The 20,852-nt window shown below is 48.2% G+C and overlaps 1 protein-coding gene across 1 annotated transcript; it reads right to left on the minus strand.

The window, feature by feature from the left end:
* Positions 1-53: 53 nt before the first annotated feature.
* On the minus strand, positions 54-12,473 carry UQCRC1 (ubiquinol-cytochrome c reductase core protein 1). The gene is made up of 13 exons (XM_084754090.1): positions 12,345-12,473; positions 11,977-12,117; positions 7,419-7,505; positions 6,225-6,354; positions 5,637-5,835; positions 5,094-5,173; positions 2,654-2,769; positions 2,345-2,488; positions 2,084-2,244; positions 1,869-1,954; positions 1,024-1,112; positions 671-746; positions 54-243 (listed from the first exon to the last, which is right to left on the minus strand). Exons 1-13 carry the CDS (start codon positions 12,411-12,413, stop codon positions 179-181), a joined length of 1,443 nt encoding a protein of 480 aa, XP_084610216.1. The 5' UTR covers positions 12,414-12,473; the 3' UTR covers positions 54-178.
* Between the last annotated feature and the right edge of the window lie 8,379 nt (positions 12,474-20,852).

The raw sequence follows: 20,852 nt of genomic DNA on the forward strand, positions 1-20,852 counted from the left end.
AAGGCTTGGCTGCCAATGGATTCCATGCTAATACTAAAGAAAGGACAACACACTTCTCAACAGGACTTTATTGGTGGTAATTGGCTGCAAACTTCTGGGCAGCAGGAGTGGTCTGTTTGCGGCAGGGGACCCCCAGTGTCTGGCCCCGCCTTCTTGCTCGCCTTCACAGACTTCCTGCCTAGAAGCGCAGCCAGAACATGCCACTGCGGATCCGGTTGTAGTCTGGGAGCTGCTCAATGGGGCCTGTGGGGGAGGGTGGGGAGTCAGGGTGGAGTGCCTGGCCTGCACAGGGACACCTGGCCCTGTGCCACACCGAGTTCAGAACGGCTGCCCAGAGCAGCACAAGACAGGCTTTGAGTGAAAGAGGGAAGAACACATTCCCCAGGGTGCAGAGCCTGTCCTTTCACGCTCTGGCCCTGGCAGCCACACCCCACATGCAGGGTACCTGTTACCTGGTGGGCTGGGGGGTGGGTGGGGTATTAATGGAAGTAGCTTGGCAGGGAGCTGGGGAACTGTTTGGACAGGTTTTCTGAAAAAGAACTCCCTGGCAGCCAGATTACTGGAGAGAGCCTCAACTTCCTTCTCCAAGTATAAGGTGGGCATGGGGGAGCAGAGACAGGAGGGGAGGCCTGAAGACCACACCACAGGGCAGACCTTACGGACTACTTACCAAATCCAGCCACTGCTGGACACTGGTCATAAAAGTACTTGGAGCAGACCTCACGCAGCATGGGGGCATCCACCTGCTGCAGGGAAGCGGGAGAAGGTGGATGGCAGGTGCTGGGCACCCCTTTGCCAGGACTGCCCTGAGTCAACACACACCTCCTACTTGCTTCTGCAGCTGTTCCTCTAACCCAAGGGTGAATGTGCAGGGGCAGGACTGTCACAGCCATCAGGACCTCTCTGGCCACCCACCCCTGCAGGTAGTCTTGGATAACAGAGATGTTGTATCAGATTCCAACTCCAATTCCTCAGAGGCCCACCAGCCTAAGGCTCTAGACCCGCTTCCAGGGGTCCAATTACCGCAATCCGGCTCTCCCACTCAGCCAGAGGGATACGGCGGCCATAAGTCAGGAGGCTTCGACCAATGTCTTCACACACAGGGGTGGTTCCTTCAAGGGAAGGGGAAAAATTTATAGGTCTACTCAGTCCAATCTTGGACCCACAAAGACCTCTAGGACCATGCTCTACCCCAGACCACACCTCATTTCCATTCTGACCAGCTACAATAACATAACTACTGACCTGGGCCACCTACACTTGCACCTGAAGCTCCAAACACACACACATATGGGGTATCAGGGTAGGTGTGGCCTTAAAGCCTTCTTTCCTTGCCTCTCTCCTTTTCTTCTCTCTCTCTCTTTTTTTTTTTGTTTTTGTTTTTGTTTCTCTGTGTAGCCTTGGCTGTCCTGGACTCACTTTGTAGACCAGGCTGGCCTGGAACTCACAGCAACCCACCTGCCTCTGCCTCTATGCCTGCCTGGCCTTCTGTTTTCTTTTGAGACAAGGCCTTGCTCTGTAGCCTTAGCTGTCCTGGAATTTGCTATGTAGATCAAGCTGGGCTCCCTTAACTCAAAAGATCTGCCTGCTTGTCTCCAGAGTGCTGAGATAAAGGCATGTACTGCCTTGCCCCAGCTTTCACCCCCTCCCAGGTTTTTCGAGACAGGGTTTCTCTCTGTAGCCTTGGCTGTCCTTGACTCACTTTGTAGACCAGGCTGGCCTTGAACTCACAGAGATCCACCTGCCTCTGCCTCTGGAGTGCTAGGATTGAAGGCCTGGCTTCGATTCTGCTTTCTAAACCTGGCCACACTACATATCTTGAGTACTGGGAGATACTGTACCCCTCTCTACAGGGATGTAGGACTCACCATCCAGATGAGATACCAAAGCATTCCTTAGGATGTTTTTGCCCCGAGCCACCTCACTCTCTGTAGCGCTGGTGCACAGGCGCATCCTAAAACAGGGGGGAGGGAGGGGGGGGTTGAAGTGATGGCCACTCTGGGAGACAGTATGTTGTCTCTTAGCCTCCTATTATCCTGGCCAAACACCCCATCTCACGCGGCAATACTTAGCTGACACTCACCACTGGCCTTGCAGGAAGAAGATCATGTCATCGATGCTCATGCTGTCACTGACAAAGTGTGCACCCAGCAACCCAGTCTCAGAATAGGAGATGTTGAAGGTCTGGAAACTCTGGCAAAGCTTGTTAGCTACAGCAACAGAAGCCAGTGGGCTGGACAGGTGCTGCCAGAGGCAAGGATCATAAGCACATATCCACAGAAGACACAACCAAGCACCCTCTCCTCGCTGAGGGCAAGCTGCCATGCCTGTTCCTGGCACTTACCACTCCACCACCATAAGTGCAGTCATAGTGGCCTATGATGGCATTGGCCACTTGGAGGGCTACATTGTCCGGGTTAGCCCAGCCAGGTCCCTCTACTGCAATGGCCACGTGGGCCAAAGGCAGGGCATCATCACGATGGCGGATCTGAAACAATACATGTCAAGGCTGAGAGGCAAACAGAAAGGATGGGAGATGCTGAGCCCATTGCCGATTCCTGAGGAATCTGACATCACAAAGACAACCACACATTCAAGGGTCCTCCCAGAGATCCCCAGCTCAGAGCAGCAACCCGGCTACCAGGCAGCACACCTCACTGCCAGTGAAGCGACATGGAGCTATGTCAGGTACAGCGTCTTCGTCATACACCCGAGAGACGGTGCTGAAGTGCTTCTGGGCGAGGTCCAGCAGCTGCCTGTGTTCCAACCCTAGGGGAAGAAGAGTGGTGTTAGTGGTCACCCAGAGTCCAAGCACAGGTCAGAGTAATCAGACAGGAGCAGGACTTCCATGTCTCAGTGAAACCAGGGTATCAGAGCAGGAAGGGGGAAGAGGAGGAGCCACAGACAGACCTTGACTCAAAGGCAAGACAGGCACCTCAGAGCAGACCAGCCCTCGGCCTTCAGCACACTGAATGAAAAACAGACCTGCAGGGTGGGGCCTCTGGAGAGATGGCGTACCAGGTAAGGACACTTGTTCTTGAAGGCCAGGGCTTGGTTCCTAACACTTACATGGTGATTTACAACCATCTTTAACCCCAGCTCCAGAGCTGATGCCTTCTGACCTCTGTGCACACCAGGCACACGGGGCACACAGACATATCGGCAGGTAAGACACTCATACAGATAAATACATCTTTTTGTTTGTTTGTTTTTGTTTTTTGAGACAGGGGTTTCTCTGTGTAGTCTTGGCTGTCTTGGACCCTCTTTGTAGACCAGGCTGGCCTCAAACTCACGGAGATCCACTTGCCTCTGCCTCTCTGAGCACTGGCATTACAGGTGTGCACCACCACACCCGGCTGCATAAATAAATCTTTTAAAAATTGTATTTGAGTGGCTAGAGCTCTTGCCACTGGGGGGCTGGAGAGAAGGCATAGCAGTTAAGAATCTTCCTGCGCCTCCAAAGCATCTGGGTTCAGTTCCCAGCACCAATGTCAGGCAGCTCACAACTTCATGTAACTCACTCCAGAGGATCTAACACGTCTTCTGGGCTCCATGAGCACCCACATGCTGTGGCATGCATACATAGACACACACAGTTACATACATAAAAATTTATCTAAATAAATCTCTGGGCCAACCAGCAGCTCAGCAAGGCACCGGCTGCCAAGTCTGATGACTTTAAGTTTGATCCCTGAGACCCTCATAGTGGAAGAAAAGAACCAACTCCCACAAGTTGTCTGTCCTCAGATGTCCACACGCAAGACACACATAACACACACACACACCCCAAATACATAAATGCAATAAAAAATAAATAAGAAAAATGGACCAAAAAGGGCAAGGGTCTATCATATGACACCTATGTCATGCCAGAAGCATCATCTTGCCTGTATGAGGGAATTGGCATGCCCCGAGCACAAGGCTACCTGGCTTTGTCCTTCCTTCAAGCTCTATCACACAGACCTAACTCATAGTCCGGAAGGAGGTCGTAAAGAGGTGCTCCCACCTCCCACAGGCCACGATGTACCCTGGAGCCTGAACAGCTGAGGCCAAGAACAAGCAATATCACAAATGCATGCCTTAGGTAGGACTCTGTATCAGACGCCTTGTCTCCTCAAGAAGCCCTGGGGCACCCCTTAACAGGTGAGCATCATCACAGGACAGCCTGCCCTAACCCTGCTAAGACTCAAGAAAGTCTGAGGGGCTAGTAATGGACACTGCTCTTGGGTCTCAGTCCTGTTCTTCCTATGAGTCTTTTTTTTTTTTTAATCATGTATGCAGTATTCTGCCTGCATGTGTGCATGCATGCCAAAAGAAAGCACCAGATCACACTATAGATGGTTGTGAGCCACCATGTGGTTGCTGGGAATTGAACTCAGACTTTTGGAAGAACAGCCAGTGCTCTTAACCTCTGAGCCATCTCTAGCCCTATGAGTCTTTTTTCTCCCACCTTGGTTATAAGGAGGTCTGCTTCCCTAGACACACATGAGAAAACAACGTGCGTCTCCCTTGCTTCTGCATTCTCCCACAGGGACCCATCCAGCAGCAAAGTAAGCCTTAGAGTAATTCCAGGCCACCTTTCCCCTAGGCCCCGGTTCTCCACTAACTGAAATTTGTCTGACTGACTCGTGTCCCTCACCCACCTCTAACTCTAAGCCCCCACTAAAAGCTCTGCTGTGATTCTGTGCCTCTCTTTTAAGGTAGCCCCAGTCACCATTAAACACACATTATCACAGAGCCAATGTCTATGACACCCAATGGCAAGGCTGTGTAAGGAATAAGCCCGTGTCTTCCACTGGCCCACAAACACGGTATTCTAGGACTAGGTGAGGCTAAGACAGGTTTGTGCTTTAGGCAGGAGCTGGCAGCCACACTGAGGCATGTACTACAGAAGACACACCCCGTACGGCCAGCTCCAGTGGTGGCAGCAGAACGGGTCCTATCCCATCTCAAAGCACAGAAGAGTCGTGTACCTCAGAGACAGGACAAGAGCAGAGTCCCCTGGAGTTCTCTGGTCAGAACCAGAGGATCTAGGCACTGATAAGCAAGGTCTGGGTCCACCTGTCCAGGGCTTCAGCAACCCCGTCACTCACCTCCTGCTGCAGCCAGCACCATTCGAGGAGCTTTGTAATGCCTGTTGAGGTAGTCAGTCAGGTCTGCACGCGACAGCCTCCTGCAAGACACGCAGCCAAGACAACTCCTTACTCCACCGCAGCTGAGTCACTCACAGTGCAGCTGAGAAGGGGCATGGTGTCTCTGAAGACCAGGCTCTAACACACCCTCAATCCCTTCTCTGTCACCACCCTTTCAGGACCCAGAGGGCAACAGCTGAGGAAGGTATGACTAGATACTGGGCTTGGAAGGGGCACCAGGTTCCTGCTGTCGGACACTCCTCACGCACACTCCCCAGAGGACAAACAAGGGACACCTAAATGTTCCCTCCCCACAACTGCATGGACATCATGGACAAATATCCTAACAGAGTCCAAGATCCAAGTGAAGACCCAGAGTCAACAGGGTCACAGGACCAGACAGCAATTAAAACACTATATGAAAAAGGAAAACGACACGGGCAGCTAGACACCCCTGGCTGCTGGGGACAGGCATTATTTCACAGTCTCAACCAGCTTGCTCACCTGACGTTCTCACTGGGCCCCTCCACAGCCTGGGCTAGAGGTGTGCCCTGGAACGCTGTGGCATGCAGGTAATCAAAGACCACATTCTGCATACATGCATCATTTTCCTGCATCTCCCTCAGGATCACGTCTCGTTCCTTCTCTATCTGCGAGTCTTCCAGACTGCAGTTCTGCACAACATCTGCCAGGAGCTCCACAACTGGACACAGGAAGGATGTGTTAGCCGGGCATGGTGGTGCCCAGAACCACATGGTGGGAAAAGGACGTGTTAGCCGGGCATGGTGGTGCCCACAACCACATGGTGGGAAAAGGATGTGTTAGCCGGGCATGGTGGCGCCCGAACCACATGGTGGGAAAAGGACGTGTTAGCCGGGCATGGTGGTGCCCAGAACCACATGGTGGCAAGACAGAACTGACTCTCACAAGTTACCCCGACAGAACATACACCAACATACACATATGTAATTTAAAAACTAAAAAAAAACGGCATATTTAGGTGCCCCATAGAGATAATGACAGCCTGCATTTCCCACTCCCATAGTCCAATTCTGTGGACAGCCGGGGCACCTGCCTTCCTCTGGATGTTACCTTTCGGCAGGTCCTTGGCCAGCGCCTTGATGAGGTAAGCAGTGTGCTCCCGAGTGCTGTAGGCATTGAGATGCGCCCCCATACTCTCTACCTCCTTCTCTAAGGCATTGCCAGGCCGATTCTTTGTTCCCTGGAATCAGACATCAGAGGCTGAAGAGATGGCTCAGAGGTTAACAGCACTTACTGCTCTTGCTGAGGATCCAGGTTCAATTCCCAGCACCCATATAGTGGCTCACAAACATCTGTAACCCCAGTTCCAGGAGTATATGGCATACATTAAAAAAGAAAAACAAAACAACAACAACAAAAACAGCAACCAGGTGTCCCAGAGTACAGGAGCCTGCCTTCAAAGGCTGGCATCCCAGCACGTGCCTCCCTCAGCGGTCTGTGTGCATTACATTAAGTAGGCCCTCGGCTGAGCCCACAACAGCACAGACAAAGCACAGAGACAGTCGGTGACAGGAGAACACTATGGCTTCAGCAAGTGTTGCCTTAGAGTCAGAGCTCACCTAACAGCCTAACTTTTCCAGTAAGTACCCCATGTCCCCCATGGTCAGATAATCTCACACCTGTGTTCAACTGATGGGACTTACTCTCCCACCCCCGCTATTCACTCATGTATATATTTTCGGGTTTGAGTTTTCTTTTGTTTTTTTGTTTTTTGAGACAGAGTTTTGCTGTGTGTATAGTGCTGGCTGTCCTGGAATCACTTTGTAGACCAGGTTGGCCTCAGACTCACATGGTTAGGGGTTTTGCTCTTTTTTGATGGTCAGTTTTAATCATCAACCTGACACAGCCTAGAATCACTGCAGAGTCTTACTGAGCGACTATCTACACCAGGCTGGTCTGTGGCCATCACCCCTCCCTAGGGAGCAGGCTCGAAGTGATATGACGAAGACAGCTAGCTGAGCATCGCAGCAAGCAAGCAGGATCCTGGCTTCTAATCCTGTTCACACTGCGGCTGTGATGTGATTAGCTGCTCCAAGTCCTCACCACTGCACTCCCCTGCAGCGACTGACTGCAACCGGAAGGGACCTCACACAGGGCTCATCAGAAAACAATTTGCTCCTTCCAGATGGGCAGACAGAGATTATGCCCCAAAAGGTCCACACCCAGGAGACTAACTTTTCCAACTTTGGCCTTTGAGATAGGCAGCCCTAATCTGAGAGAAAACATGGGCTTCCTAAGACCTACCTTAAAAGCCAGGTGTTCCAAAAAGTAGCCTGCTCCATTGTTCTTCTCAGTCTCATAGCGGCTGCCAGCATCAATCCACACGCCCACCTGGACAAGAAACCACCACATCAGCCCAGTTTGCAGTCACCAAACGCCCTGAGTAACTCAGTACAGGTGTCTTGTAAGGCCTCAGAGTTGGTAATGTGGCAAGAGCTGCTCCACTGAGACCCTACAAGCACAGACACAACGGGGAAGAACCAAGTGACTAACCACACTGGCGGCCTCACCTCTCTTACCTGCCCTATTCCCTCATGGGCCATCATTTTTTGGTGTTTGTCCTTGAGACGCCGTCATGCTCAGAAGCCTAATCGGCCTTGAAACCACATTCTCTCTGCCTTATTCTTAGCTGTGCCACGTGGCTCCACAACTCTTTTAGTTAATTCTATTTTCTTTTATGCATGAAACCTATCACTTGCAGACAATAGTTTATTTTCTACAATCTAAGACTCATATGCAAGCTATATGAGGTGTCTGTCACACATCTATAATCCCAGGATTCTGGAAGGCAGAAGCAGGATTATGAGTTCAAGGTTAGCCTGTGCAACATAGCAAGACCCTGTCTCAAAAAAGAATAAAACTTTATCCCTTGCTTTTGTTCTGATGACTTCATTCTTTCATCAGGGGAGGAAGCTAATGGCTAAGATACTTTACATTTCACCGTTTTTTCTTTTTTTTTTTTTTTTTTTTTTTTTTTTTTGGTTTTTCGAGACAGGGTTTCTCTATGTAGCCTTGGCCATCCTGGACTCACTTTGTAGACCAGGCTGGCCTCGAACTCACAGCGATCCGCTTGCCTCTGCCTCCCGAGTGCTGGGATTAAAGGCATGCGCCACCACGCCCGGCTCACCGTTTTTTCTTTTCTTTTCTTTTTGACAGGGTTTGTCTGTATACCCTTGGCTGTCTTGGACTCCAACTCAAAGAGATCCTGCCTGCCGAGTGCAGGGATTAAAGGCGTGCATCACCATGCCTGGTGCACGTCATCATTTTAAGGTGGTACTGAAGCAGGGTGTGATGGCACAGTTTTAATCCTAGTAGAAACAGGTTCAAGGCCAGCATGGTGTACATGGCAAGTTCTAGGCCAGCCAGGGTTACATTAGTGAGACCGTGTAATGGTTCAGTAACTTTTCGACATGGATCACATTATGTTGCTAGGCTGGTACGCCCCTGGACCTCTCAAATATCTGGGAGTACAGGCACATGCTCCTGTGTCTGGCTTTATAACACTTTATCCTATTTCAGTAGTGGGGACCAAATGCAATGAATGCTTAGCAATTACTTTACCACTGATGTACATCTCCAGTCCTCAAAAAAATTTTAGTCAGACTCATATACTTAACATATTAAGTGCTAGGTGTCCTCCTACCACCCAGTAAGTATCTTTTTAAATATGGCTATGTGTTATGAATATGTGCATACTGAGTGTAGGTACCTGTGGAGATGCCTTGAAGCAGGAGTTAGTCATTTATGAGCCACCTGAAGTGGATGCGGGGACAGCATTGCGCAAAAACAGTCTAAGCTTTAATCACGAGCCATCCCTCCAGCCATGGCCCCACCATGCTCCAGAACAAGATCTTAACATTCCTTTCAATTTTTGAGACAAGGCCCTGGCTGGCCTTGAACTCAGAGATCTACCTGATTCCACCTACAGAGTGTGAATCTTTTTTTTAAAAATATTTTTATTTAATTTTAATTTATGTGCATTTGTGTAAGGGTGTCAGATCTTGGAGTTACAGACAGTTGTAAGCTGCCATGTGGGTGCTGGGAATTGAACTCTGGTCCTTTGGAAGAGCATACAGTGCTCTTAACCACTGGGCCAACTCTCCAGCCCCAGAGTGTGAATCTTAATGTTCCTTTTGTGTTTTCTGAAAGAGGGTGTCATATAGGTCTGACTGGCCTTGGAATTCATTCTGTAGCCTTGACCTCCTAACCCTCTGCCACCCACTTCCCCCTCCTGAAGTGCTGTGAAACATACTACCACCCTGTGGGTGGAGCTTTTTATTATTTCTTCACAGCTAACTTAAGTTTTTTTGCATGCTTTGCAAACAGATGTTGACACTGACACCACTATGTAGTTTAACTTTAGATAAACATGAGGTTGACTGTGTGTGACTGTGTGTGCACCTGTGTGTGTGTCTGTGTGTGCACCTGTGTGTAGGTGCAGATGCCTGTGTGCACATGGCGGCCAGAAGATACACAGGATCCTTCAAAGCTGGAGCTGCAGGCATTTGCAGGACCCCAGCTCATTATCTAGGTGCTGGGACAAGTACTCCTGTTTTCCTTATTGTACAACCAGTGCCTTTAACCAAGGAGCATCTTCCTAGCCTCCAAAATTCACCATAAGGGCGCCGGGGGCTGCAGTGCAGCCTGGTCTACAAAGATAGTCCAGGACAGTCAAGGCTATGCAGAGAAGCCCTGTCTCGAAAAAACAAACAACAACAACAAAAAAAACCTCTATCATCTTGGATTACGATCCACAGTATCCTGACTTTTACCTCACGCCACCCGTCCTTTGGAAGTGAAGCATAACCACAGGGTCTCAGCGCCTGGATCCGACACAACTTGCTAAGCTTTCTGAGTGGGTTCTGAGTCTGTTCAGATAGCTTCCACGCATCAAGGAAATGACCTCCCAACCTGCCCTATGTTTAGCAGCAATTTCTATCACATGAGGTTATTTATTCCTGGAAAACTGAAAGAATCAGCTAAAAAAAAAATAGCCCCAACCAAGCAGTGGTGGTGGCACACACCTTCAATCACACTATTCGGGAGGCAGAGGCAGGTGGATCTCTTTGAGTTCAAGGCCAGCCTGGTCTACAAGGTGAGTGCCAGGGCACCCAGGGCTACATAGAGAAAACCCGTCTTAAAAAACAACAAAACAATTTTGCCCGACTAAATGTGTTAGGAGGATTGGTTCTTGGGAGTTTTCTCACACAATAAAGATTTTTTCATCCTTGACTCCATTTTGAGGATTTTCAATTTTGACGTTTATTGTTTTGTGTGTGCCTAGTGCCCGAGGTCTTAGAAGAGGCTGCAGGATCCTTTGGGACTGGAGTTATAGGTGGTTGTGAGCCACTGTGTGAGTTCTGGGAACCAAACCCAGGCCCTCTGAAAAAGAACAAGTGCTATAAACCAGAGTCAATTCTCTAGCCAAATTTGCAATTTGAAATTAAATATTTTATTTGTGTGTATATACGTAGGTACTCAGGAAGGCGAGAAGTGCGGAAGGCCAGAAGAGGGTGTCTGATCTCCTCGGCTAGTTATAGGTGCTTGGAAGCTGAGAACTGACTCTGACCCTCTGCAAGAGCAGCCAGGCCTCTTAGCCACAGAGCAATCTGTCAAGCTTTAGATCTGCAACTTATTTTGCAGAGTCAACCAAATCGCTGTAATCTCCAGGAGCATTTTGTTGCTTCTTTCAGTGCTATGTATCAAGCTCGGGGCTTTATACTCTTAGGCAAAGGCTCCATGTGGGTTACATTCTCCAGTCTTCCAGAGGCATGTACTTCTTGTGTACATGTGTAGCATATACATGTGTGCGCACACTCCACCACACAAACGTGTGGAAGGCAGAGGAAATTGGGTGTTTTCCCTAATTACTTTCTACCTTGGTGTGGTTTTTTATTTTACTTTTTAAGGTTTTTATCTTTGAGCTGGGCACTGGAGGCACACACCTTTAATCTGAACAAGTTGGGAGGCAGAGGCAGGCAGATCTCCAAGTTCGAGGCCAGCCTGGTCTGCAGAGCGAGTTCCAGGACAGCCAAGGCTACAGAGAAATCCTGTCTTGAAAAAATGGGGGGGGGGGGGAGAGAGAATTTTATTTTTAAATATGTGCAGGTGGAAGGGTGAGATAGTGTAGAGGTTAGCAGCACTGGCTGCTCTTCCACAGGAGGCAGGTTCAACCCCGAGCACCCACAAGGGTAGCTCACAACTCCAGTTCCAGGGGATCTGATGTCCTCTTCGGCCCCTGTGGCCATCATGAACCACTCACACACATAAAATAAAAATAAGAGCTAGGCACGCTAGTCTCCACCATCCTCGGTACTGGTTAGACAACACTGGGGATCCAAATTCAGGTCCTTATGCTTTGGTATTAAGCTCTTATTCACTGAGCCATCTTCCTGGCCCTTCAGAGACATTTCTTGAAGTGCACTCCTGGTCTAGCCTACAGACTACATAGCCTAGGTGGTGAGTCTAATAGACCTGGATGCCTTTCTGTAAATCACCTAAGGTCTCTGAAATAGTCTCAGTCTCTCTCTCTTCTATTTTTTTCATTGTAAGATAATAAATCACTTCACTGAAAAAAAAAAAAAACCTAGGAAAGAATTTAGCCCCGTTCTTGGAAAGCATCGTAACGTTGGCTGCTGGGCTGCCGCTGTGAAGTTAAGGTAGGGTTGGTTGAAGTCAGGTGCAGCAACAAAGCCGGCAGTGAGCCAGTCTCCACCCAATACATAGAAGACTGGCGCCCAAGGTCACATCCCGACTTGGGACAACGCGGCGGACCCCATCGAGAGGGCTGGCGACCACTCACCGTGCAGGTAGGCTGCGAGGACTGCTCCGAGGCCACACGCAGCCCGTTGTCCAACACGCTGACCTGTGTCTCCGGCACGCTCTGGAGGGCCTGGGCGAAGGTTGCTGTACCCCTCAAGGCAGGTGACCTCAGCAGGGCGGGCTAAAGGTAGCAAGAGACCACAGTAAGAATTGCTCTCCGAGCCTCTGGCAGCCTGGGCTCCCATGCCCAAACCCGAGAAGATACCCAACCCCTCCCTCCGCTGTGACCTTCCCACGGCCCTGACCCCGCGACCTCCCCACTCCGACCCGCCACTGTTGACAGCCTGATCCTCATCTGCGTGAGGAAGCCTTGAGCCCTGCAGCCCAACGTTCTCGCCGCCACCTCACCGAGCGGCGGGTGCGAAGTAGCACTTGCGTCCCAGAGCAGGCCGCCCGGCAAACTGCAGACGCCGCCATCTTCTAACTCCCGTCAGCCTAAAGCCGCATTACGCATGCGCAGAACCGTGAAGGCGGAGCCTGACGCGCAGGCGCTGTAAGGACGACTTGGCCCTCGGTCGCCCCCTGGCGGGCACCAGATCCATTCTCAAGAATTAATCGCCAGTTTTGTCCTTTGGTCCGTGTGACGGTCCATCCGCCTGCCGCTGGCCCTCCGGCGGTCCCATTCATCGCCTTCCTTCACCTGAGGGAGGCGGTGTGCACTGTTTCTCTCCAACTGCTGGAGAAACGTGTCTTAACCCAGCTCGGGTTGAAGTACCTTCCTGTCTGTGCTCCCGGGACAACAAGGTGACCACTGAAGTCAGTTTAAAAGAATAAAATATGTTTAAATGGTTGACCTGAAAGACGTTTAAAAATGTATTACCAAAGTAGTATTGTATGCCAGCACTTGGGAAATAGACGTAGAGACAAACCCGGAGTTCAAGGACATCCTCCCCTATATAAGGAGTTCGAAACTAGCCTGGGTTGTGTAAGACGGCGAACAAAGTGTAGGGGGTGAAGTGTGTATGAAAAAAGGAACAAGGTAGAGGTTAGTTTGTGAAATAGGACTCCTTGTTTGGAAAACAAAAACTAAACAAAAAATGTCTTTTCTATATTTGTGATCTTTTTTTTTTTTTGGATTTTTGGAGACAGGCTTTCTCAGTGCAGCCTTGACTGGCCTACACTCGCTTTGTAGACCAGGCTGGCCTCGAACTCACAGTAATCCTCCTGCCTCTGCCTCCCAAGTGCTGGGATTAAAGGCGTGCGCCACCACCACCCGGCCTATTTTTATCTTTTCAAAACGTTAAAAACAACAAAAAAAAACCTATCCGAAATCAAGCAAAAGATACTTAGTGTATATTATTGATTGAGATTTTTGTGGACCAAAATTATGATTTTGAGAGAAAAGTAAAGTGAAATAGAATCTTCTACATTGCTGGATTTGGTAGTAAATGCCTTTAATTCAGTACTCAAGAGGCACAGGAAAATAGATCTCTTGAGTTCCAGGCTAGCCTAGTATACATAGTGAGCCAGGGCTATTTAGTGAGAGCCTGTTTCAAACAAACAAAACCACATCTAAGTTACCTATTTTCTTTTCTTTGAGAAACAAGGTCTTGTGTAGCCTAAGCTGTCCTCAAATTCACTGTGTAGCCAAGGGTGACCTTGAACCTCTGGTCCTCCTCCCTCCCTTCCCAAGTACTAAGATCACAGGCAAGTGCCAGCACCAGATGTCCATGGTGCTGAGGAGTAAAGCCAAGGTCTCAGGAACGCTGGGCAAACGCTACCCACCGCGCCGCACTCTTAGCCCTCTTTCAGGTTTTTGAAAATGTTGTTAATTTAAAATTATTTTCATTATCTGTTATTTGTGTGTGTGTGTGTGCACATGATGTATGCACGTGTGTGGGCGTGGGTGCCCCCACATGTGTTCAAAGGTCAGAGGACAACTTTGGGGAGTCAAGTTCTTCTCCTTCCGCCTTTACATAGATTCCAGGGGTCAAATTCAGCTCACCAGGCTTGTACAGAAAGCACCAAGCACCGTCTGTTACCTGCTGCCATTTTTAGCACAGCTTTCTACTTACAGAAATGTTGAGCAGATGGCCCAGCAATCCCTTGTGCACTCTGTAAGCACACGAGTGCTGTTCCTTCTTATTGACCTCTCACATTAATATAGCTCCTCTAGTACTATTAATGGGCCATTATTAGTTCATTATTAACTAAAGTCCATAGTTTACACAGATTTCCTTGAGGGGTTTTTTTTTTTGTTGTTGTTGTTTTTTGGTTTGGTTTGTTTGTTTGTTTGTTTTTCCAAAACAGGGTTTCTCTGTGTAACAGTCCTGGCTGTCCTGGACTCACTCTGTAGACCAGGCTGGCCTTGAACTCACAGCGATCCACCTGCCTCTGCCTCCCGAGTGTTGGATTCAAATTCAGGATAGCACCTTACATCTGTCTTAGGCTTCACTTGCTCATAACTCTTGGATTTTGTTTTTTGTTTTTTGTTTTGTTGTTGTTGTTGTTTTTGGTGGTGGTGGTGGTGGTGGTGTGTGTGTGTGTTTAACCATCCCAATTTTAATGTGACCATTTATAAAACTTTCAATTTAATGCAATAATGAAAAAGGAGTGTACTGTTTGGAAGCCTGGGCAGGGCAACCAAAAACAATGACAGCCTGACCTTCCCTCGCAGGTCCTCCCTTGTAAGACCTCAAACCCTGACAGGTAAACCGCTGCGTCCTACTCGCTTCTGCATTCCTCACAGTCCTTCACCCACTCATTTCACAATTCACCCTCCCAACCTACCAGACGTTGCACCATCCAAATTAGAGTTACTGCTCAAATTTAGAAGATCCTTTTCTACAAGAATGCCTCTTTGTAGTGGTTTAAAATTTGAATATTTGACTTTTATTTATTTATTTTTTCATCATTACATCATTAGGTCTCACGGGTGTTGTTGTTGTTGTTTAAAGATTTATTTATTGTATTTATTGTGTATGAGTGCTTTATCTGCAGAAGAGGGCATCAGATCTCATTATAGATGGTTGTGAGCCACCATGTGGTTGCTGGGAATTGAACTCAGGACCTCTGGAAGAGCAGGCGGTGCTCTTAACCACTGAGCCATCTCTCCAGCCCGGGTGTTGTTTTTTTTTAGTTTTGGTTGTTGTTTTTAGTGTGTTTGTGTGCATGTACGGAGGCCAGAAGAAGACACTGAATTTCCTGGAACAGGAGTTACAGACAGTCATGAACTGCCATGTGGGTATTGGGAACTGAACCCAGGTCCTCTACAGGAGCTGCAAGTCCTCTTAACTGCTGAGCCATCTCTCCAGCCACCTGTGGAGTTTTGTTTTTGTACTTTAAAAGATTTACTTTTACTTTATGGGTATTGAGTGTTTTGCCTGCATGTATGTATGTGTACTGTCTGTGTGTTCTCGGAGGCCAGAAGAGGAATTTGAGTTATAGATGGTTGTTTGCTGTGATGTGGGTGCTGGGACTTGGACCCAGCTCTTCTGCAAGAGTAGCAAATGTTCTTGGCAGCCCAGTCATCTTTCCAGGCCTGTGGTTGTTCTTTTTTTTTTTTTTTCTTATGTTATATACATTAATGTTTTGACTGCATGTACATCTGTGTGAGGGTGTCAGATCCCCTGAAACAGGAGTTATAGACAGTTGTGAGCTGCCATGCAGGTGCTGGGAATTGAACTTGGGTCCTTTGAAAGAGCAGTCAGTGCTCTTAACTGCTGAGCCATCTCTCCCGCCCCGCCCCTCCCGCCCCCGTGGTTGTTCTTTGTTTGTTTGTTTAGTTTTTAAGTAAATCACAGGGCCAGTGAGATAAGTAGGTAAATTCAATCCCTAGAATTCACCTTGGCGGAAGGAAGGAGAGACCTGTCTCTACAAAGTTGTCCTCAGACCTCCACATGCAAACAAATTTCTAAGTGTATAAATAAATAAAGTTTAAAACATAATTATTTTCCAGGCTGAGCCAATGATAGTTTATGTAAGGCCCTATGTTTAGTCCCCAGCATCAATAAGAAAATTGGATTTGTTTGACAGGATCTCAACTGGGCATAGCGGTGTGTGCCTTTCATCCCAGCACTTGGGAGACAGAGGCAATTGGATCTCTGTGGGTTCAAGGGCAGTCTGGTCTACCTAGTGAGTTCCAGGACAGCTAGACCTACGCAGTAAGACCCTGTCTCAGAGAGGGGGCAGGGGGGTGAGTGATGAGTCACACTGTGTAGCTCTAGCTGGCCTGGAGCTTGCTTTTTTTCTTTGAGAGACAGGGTCTTGTGTAGCCCAAGCTGGCCTCAAATTCACTTTGTAGCCAAGGATGACCTTCAACCTCTGATCCTCCTCCCTCCACCTCCCAAGTGCTAAGATGACAGGCAAGTGCCACCACCAGATGTCCATGGTGCTGAGGAGTAAAGTCAAGCAAGGTCTCAGGAATGTTGGGTAAATGCTACCCACTGAGCAACACTCTGGGCCCTCTGTCAGGTTTTTGAAAGTGTTAATTGTTAATTTAAATTTATTTTTACTGTTATTTGTGAACGTGCCTCAAACTCACAGAGATCCACCCACCTTGCCTCTTGAGTGCAGGGATTAAAGGTCTGGGCCACCACGCCTGACTAGGAAATCTATTTTTAAAGTAAGCAATAATTATAATTATTTGTCATTCCTTTGTGTTCCTTTACTCACCCCGACCCCCAACCCAACCTGGATTCCCACCCCTGTGTTCATTACTTTGAATTGGATCCTGGGTTGAAAAGAGTAAAAGCATGGGAAATGTTTACGAGTCAAAGATGTTCTTGGCCTTAGGACCTTCTCCGTCATCGTTCAGACTTCTACGCCATGCGAACTGAGTAGCTAGAGAAGGAAGCCAGTGCACAGGCTGACAGCACAGGAGAGATGAGGCAGAGGCCCAGGTGAGCTGGCTTGTTACCCAAAATGCTTCAGGGCAGACAAGGCATGCTGGAGGCCTGGGACGCTAGTAAAAGTCATCTCGGTGGGTCTGGGGGTTGTACCACCACTTCACTGCCATCCTGTGAGAGCCCCGCCTTGCTTGCAAGTGCAGAAGTTCCTGTTGGTCCCCTGCCCTGGGCCTGCTGCATTCTGGACCAGTTCAGTTCTTATCTGTGCCCAAGGGTAATGTGTGCAATAAACAATCTCTTTTGCTGTCTCAGCTGAAGAATTTAAAAAAAAAAAAAATCATCAAACAAACAGATTTCTTGAGTGACCAGTATGCGGACTATCATCATTAACGATAAGAGCTTCCCAGAAATAAGAAAACAAAACATTACTCAGATCCCAGCGAGGGAGAAATATCTGAACGGTAACCACCAGGCTCCTGGAAGGACTATGAAATGCCAGAGTCCAGAGGGCGAGAGAAAGTCCCCCAAGGGGTGGAGTATGAACTTGTCTGTGAAAACGGATCATTAGCAAATCTGTCAGGCTTCAGAGTGTGTTTGGAGAGCTGGCCTGAGCGGCACCCTCCCTCACCCTCCCTTCACAGGCACTGCTATGTCTTCTTCTGCTAGTGTGGCGTTCGGGGGTGGGGGGGTGGGGGGGGTGGACTCCTTGTCTCTGACCCCTGCCTGCTGGGGTTACAGATGGACCTGCATGCCCATTCAGCTTTTCTTTAGATCCTAGGAACTGTTTCACTTGTAACCAGGTGGTGAGGGGTGGTGGAGCACCTTCCAGATCCACTGAGACAACTTTTTATCATCTCTTCCGGCCCCCACCGTTCTGTTTCTGTCCTGAAACAGCTTGGATGACAAGCCAGCCCCCTTAGGCTCTGCCCCGTCTCTCTTGTTTTGTGTGTCTCTTTTCTTTACCCCCTCCTCCAATCTCTATTTTCTTTCCTATAATTTGATTTAACTCAATTTTTAGATTTCTTTTTATTATGTGTAAGCGTGCATTATGTGTGGGTTTGTGCACATGAGTCCCGGGACCTTCAAAGTGAAGCTGTAGTTACAGGCAGTTGTGAGCCATCCAGTATGGGCACTGGAAACCACACTCCTTTGTAAGAGCAGTACACACACACACACACAAATACACATACATCATGCTCAGAAAAGACGGTATATGTTTGGGTCCAGCCCTTGGGAGGCAGAAGCAGGAAAGTCACTGAAAGTTCAAAGCCAGCCAGAACTACACAGCAACATCATGCCTTACGAAAGAAAAAAGAAGAGGCAGTGGTGGCGCACACCTTTAATCCCAGCATTCGGGAGGCAGAGGCAGGCGGATGGCTGTGAGTTCGAGGCCAGCCTGGTCTACAGCGAGAGTTCCAGGACAGCCAGGGCTACACAGAGAAGCCTTGTGTTGAAAAACAAACAAACAAAACCCCGATATAGATATAGATAGATAGATAAATAGATAGATGATAGATGATAGATGATAGATAGATAGATAGATAGATAGATAGATAGAAAGAAAGAAAGAAAGCCCACGGCTGCGACAGTTACAGGCTGTGAAGGAAAACGTACTGGTTCTGTTTTGTTAAGTGGGCATGTAGTCAAACTACCTTTTAAATCCTGGTATCTGTGCCCCTTCACTAGACTTGGCCTTGGTTAGAGAATCTTGCGTTTGCAGTGGGTAGCTGTTAACTCAGTCTCACAAACAGTGATGCTAAGGATAAGCGATAGTTGAGCGCTTAGCCGTAAATGAGACAGCTACATTACCTTCTCCGAGGCCCCAGGAACGTCGAGGAAAAGGAGACAGAAAGAATGTTAGGAATAAGGCAGGCGGATCAATGTGAGTTCGAGGCCAGCCAGGTGGTATGATCATTGCAATGATCAGGGAGCATCTGTGACTCCCTGAGAACACACATGTGCACACACACACACACACACACTCACAAATGCACATGCACACACACATAAGCACACACACTCACAAATGCACACACTCACAAATGCATGCACACATAAGCACACACATGTACAAGCCCACGCACACACACAAATATACACACACGTAAGCACACACTCACAAATGCACATGCACATAAGCACACACACTCAAAAATGCACACACACACAAGCACACAATGTACAAGCACATGCACACACAAATGCACATAAGCACACACACTCACAAATGCACATGTACATAAGCAGACACACACAAATAAGTAAAATAATTTTTTTGAGACATGCTCTTTCTATGTAGCCCTGGCTGTTTTTGAACTTATAGAGATCCCTCTGCTTCCGAAGTGCTAAAATTGAAGGCGTATGCACAAAGCACGGAAGTAAAATAAGTGGGGAAAAGAATGGAGGCCCTTCAGTCCTGAATGCTCAGTCCCAGACACAGGTGCAACACTAAACAGACTCAGCAAGGTGTATTCGTGTGTGTGTGTGTGTGTGTGTGTGTGTGTGTGCATGCATGCATGTGTGCACATGTGTTTGCACTTGTGTATGTGCAAAACAAGAATATTTTTTAAAGAGATTATGAGGTTGATATGGGGTAGGGCACAAGGAGAGTTAGGCCAAGGAAAGGGAGAGGTGGGAATTAATACAGTACTCATGCATGAATTTTTAAAAAAATGTTAAAGAATGAAAGTCCAGGCATGGTGGGGCATACTTCTAATTCCAGCTCTCAGGAGGCAGATAGAAGGGTCTTCTTGACTTCAATATCAGCCTGTTTCAATGCCAGCGAGTTCTAGGCCAGCCAGAGCTACACAATGAGACCCTGTCTCAAAGAATAAAATGAAATAAAATAAGAGGGTCAGCGGGCGAGGGGGAGATGAGAGAGGGCACTGGGGGAAATGGATTCATAGTGGACTTGGTGTGCATGGATGGAACCATCAGAGAAGCTCAGGGAACGAAAGAAAGAAAAGGATCTGTTTTAATAAACAGGCCAAAGAAGGAAATGCTATAGCAAATGGGAGGGTACGCAGGCACAGGTCAAGTGGCTGCTGTAATGATTTGTCAAGTCCTTAGTGACTCATTAATTGATTTATAATTTATTGGGTGTAAGTAGTAAAACGAAGTCAAATGCCCACACACCCATTGCAAACTGAAATTTGCAGCCCATTTCCTGTCCAGATTTCTTTTCTCCATCCGTCTGTGAGGCCCCCTTTATCCCCCTGGGGCTCTCAAACCCATCTCTAGGCATGTGCCCCTTTGTTTGGGAGGTCCTGGCACTCGCCTTTTTGAGACAGGGTCTTTTTTGTTTGTTTGTTTTTCGAGACAGGGTCTCTCCGTGTAGCCTTGGCTGTCCTGGACTCACTTTGCAGACCAGGCTGGCCTCGAACTCACAGCGATTGAGACAGGGTCTTACATAGTCCAGGCTGGCAACACAGGCGAGAGAGATGCTGGACTCCTTGCTCCTCCTGCCTCTACAGCTTCACTCTTTGCTCAGTATTTAATGCATTCACCTTTTCCCCTAGATTTTTCTATGAAAGCATCCTGGACAAGATTTTGCATTCTTGCCACTGGTGAGACATGCACATAATCTGTTGGTATTAAATTCATCTACAAGGTTGTGTAACCATCGCCACTATTTCCGGTAATTTTTCATTATCCTCAACAGAAACTCTGACCCATTGAGCAATCCCTCCCTATCTCCACTACCCCAGATGACCTCTGCTGCTTTCTGTCTTTATGGCGGCCTGTTCTGATGCCTCGCACAAGCAGAGTCATGCGCTATTTACCCTTTCACGTTCATCTATTTGATGGAACATAATGGGCTCAAAGGTATGCTCCTGTTGTAACAAGCACAGGCATTTTTCATTCCTCACCAGGTGTGGTAGCGCAGGCCCAGAATCTTAGCATGCGCAAGGCTGAGGCAGGAGGATCACCAAAAGTTTGAGGCTAGCTGGACTACATGTATTGAGTTCTGCCTTAGCCAGGGCTACCGAGTAAGACCCTGTCTCAAACAAACAAATAGGGCCTGGGGTTGTAGCCTAATTGGTAGGGTACTTGTCTACCATGCACAAAG

This window comes from Acomys minous (genome assembly GCF_964271855.1).
Source record: "Acomys minous genome assembly, chromosome: 13".
NCBI lineage: Eukaryota > Metazoa > Chordata > Mammalia > Rodentia > Muridae > Acomys > Acomys minous.

Excerpts from the sequence above, each read along its gene's own strand:
- UQCRC1 (XM_084754090.1), bottom strand. The coding sequence starts at position 12,413 with ATGGCGGCGTCTGCAGTTTGCCGGGCGGCCTGCTCTGGGACGCAAGTG. Across the intron at positions 12,118-12,344 it reads TACTTCGCACCCGCCGCTCG|CCCGCCCTGCTGAGGTCACC; the intron begins GTGAGGTGGCGG and ends TGCTACCTTTAG. Across the intron at positions 2,489-2,653 it reads GTCGCTTCACTGGCAGTGAG|ATCCGCCATCGTGATGATGC; the intron begins GTGTGCTGCCTG and ends GTATTGTTTCAG.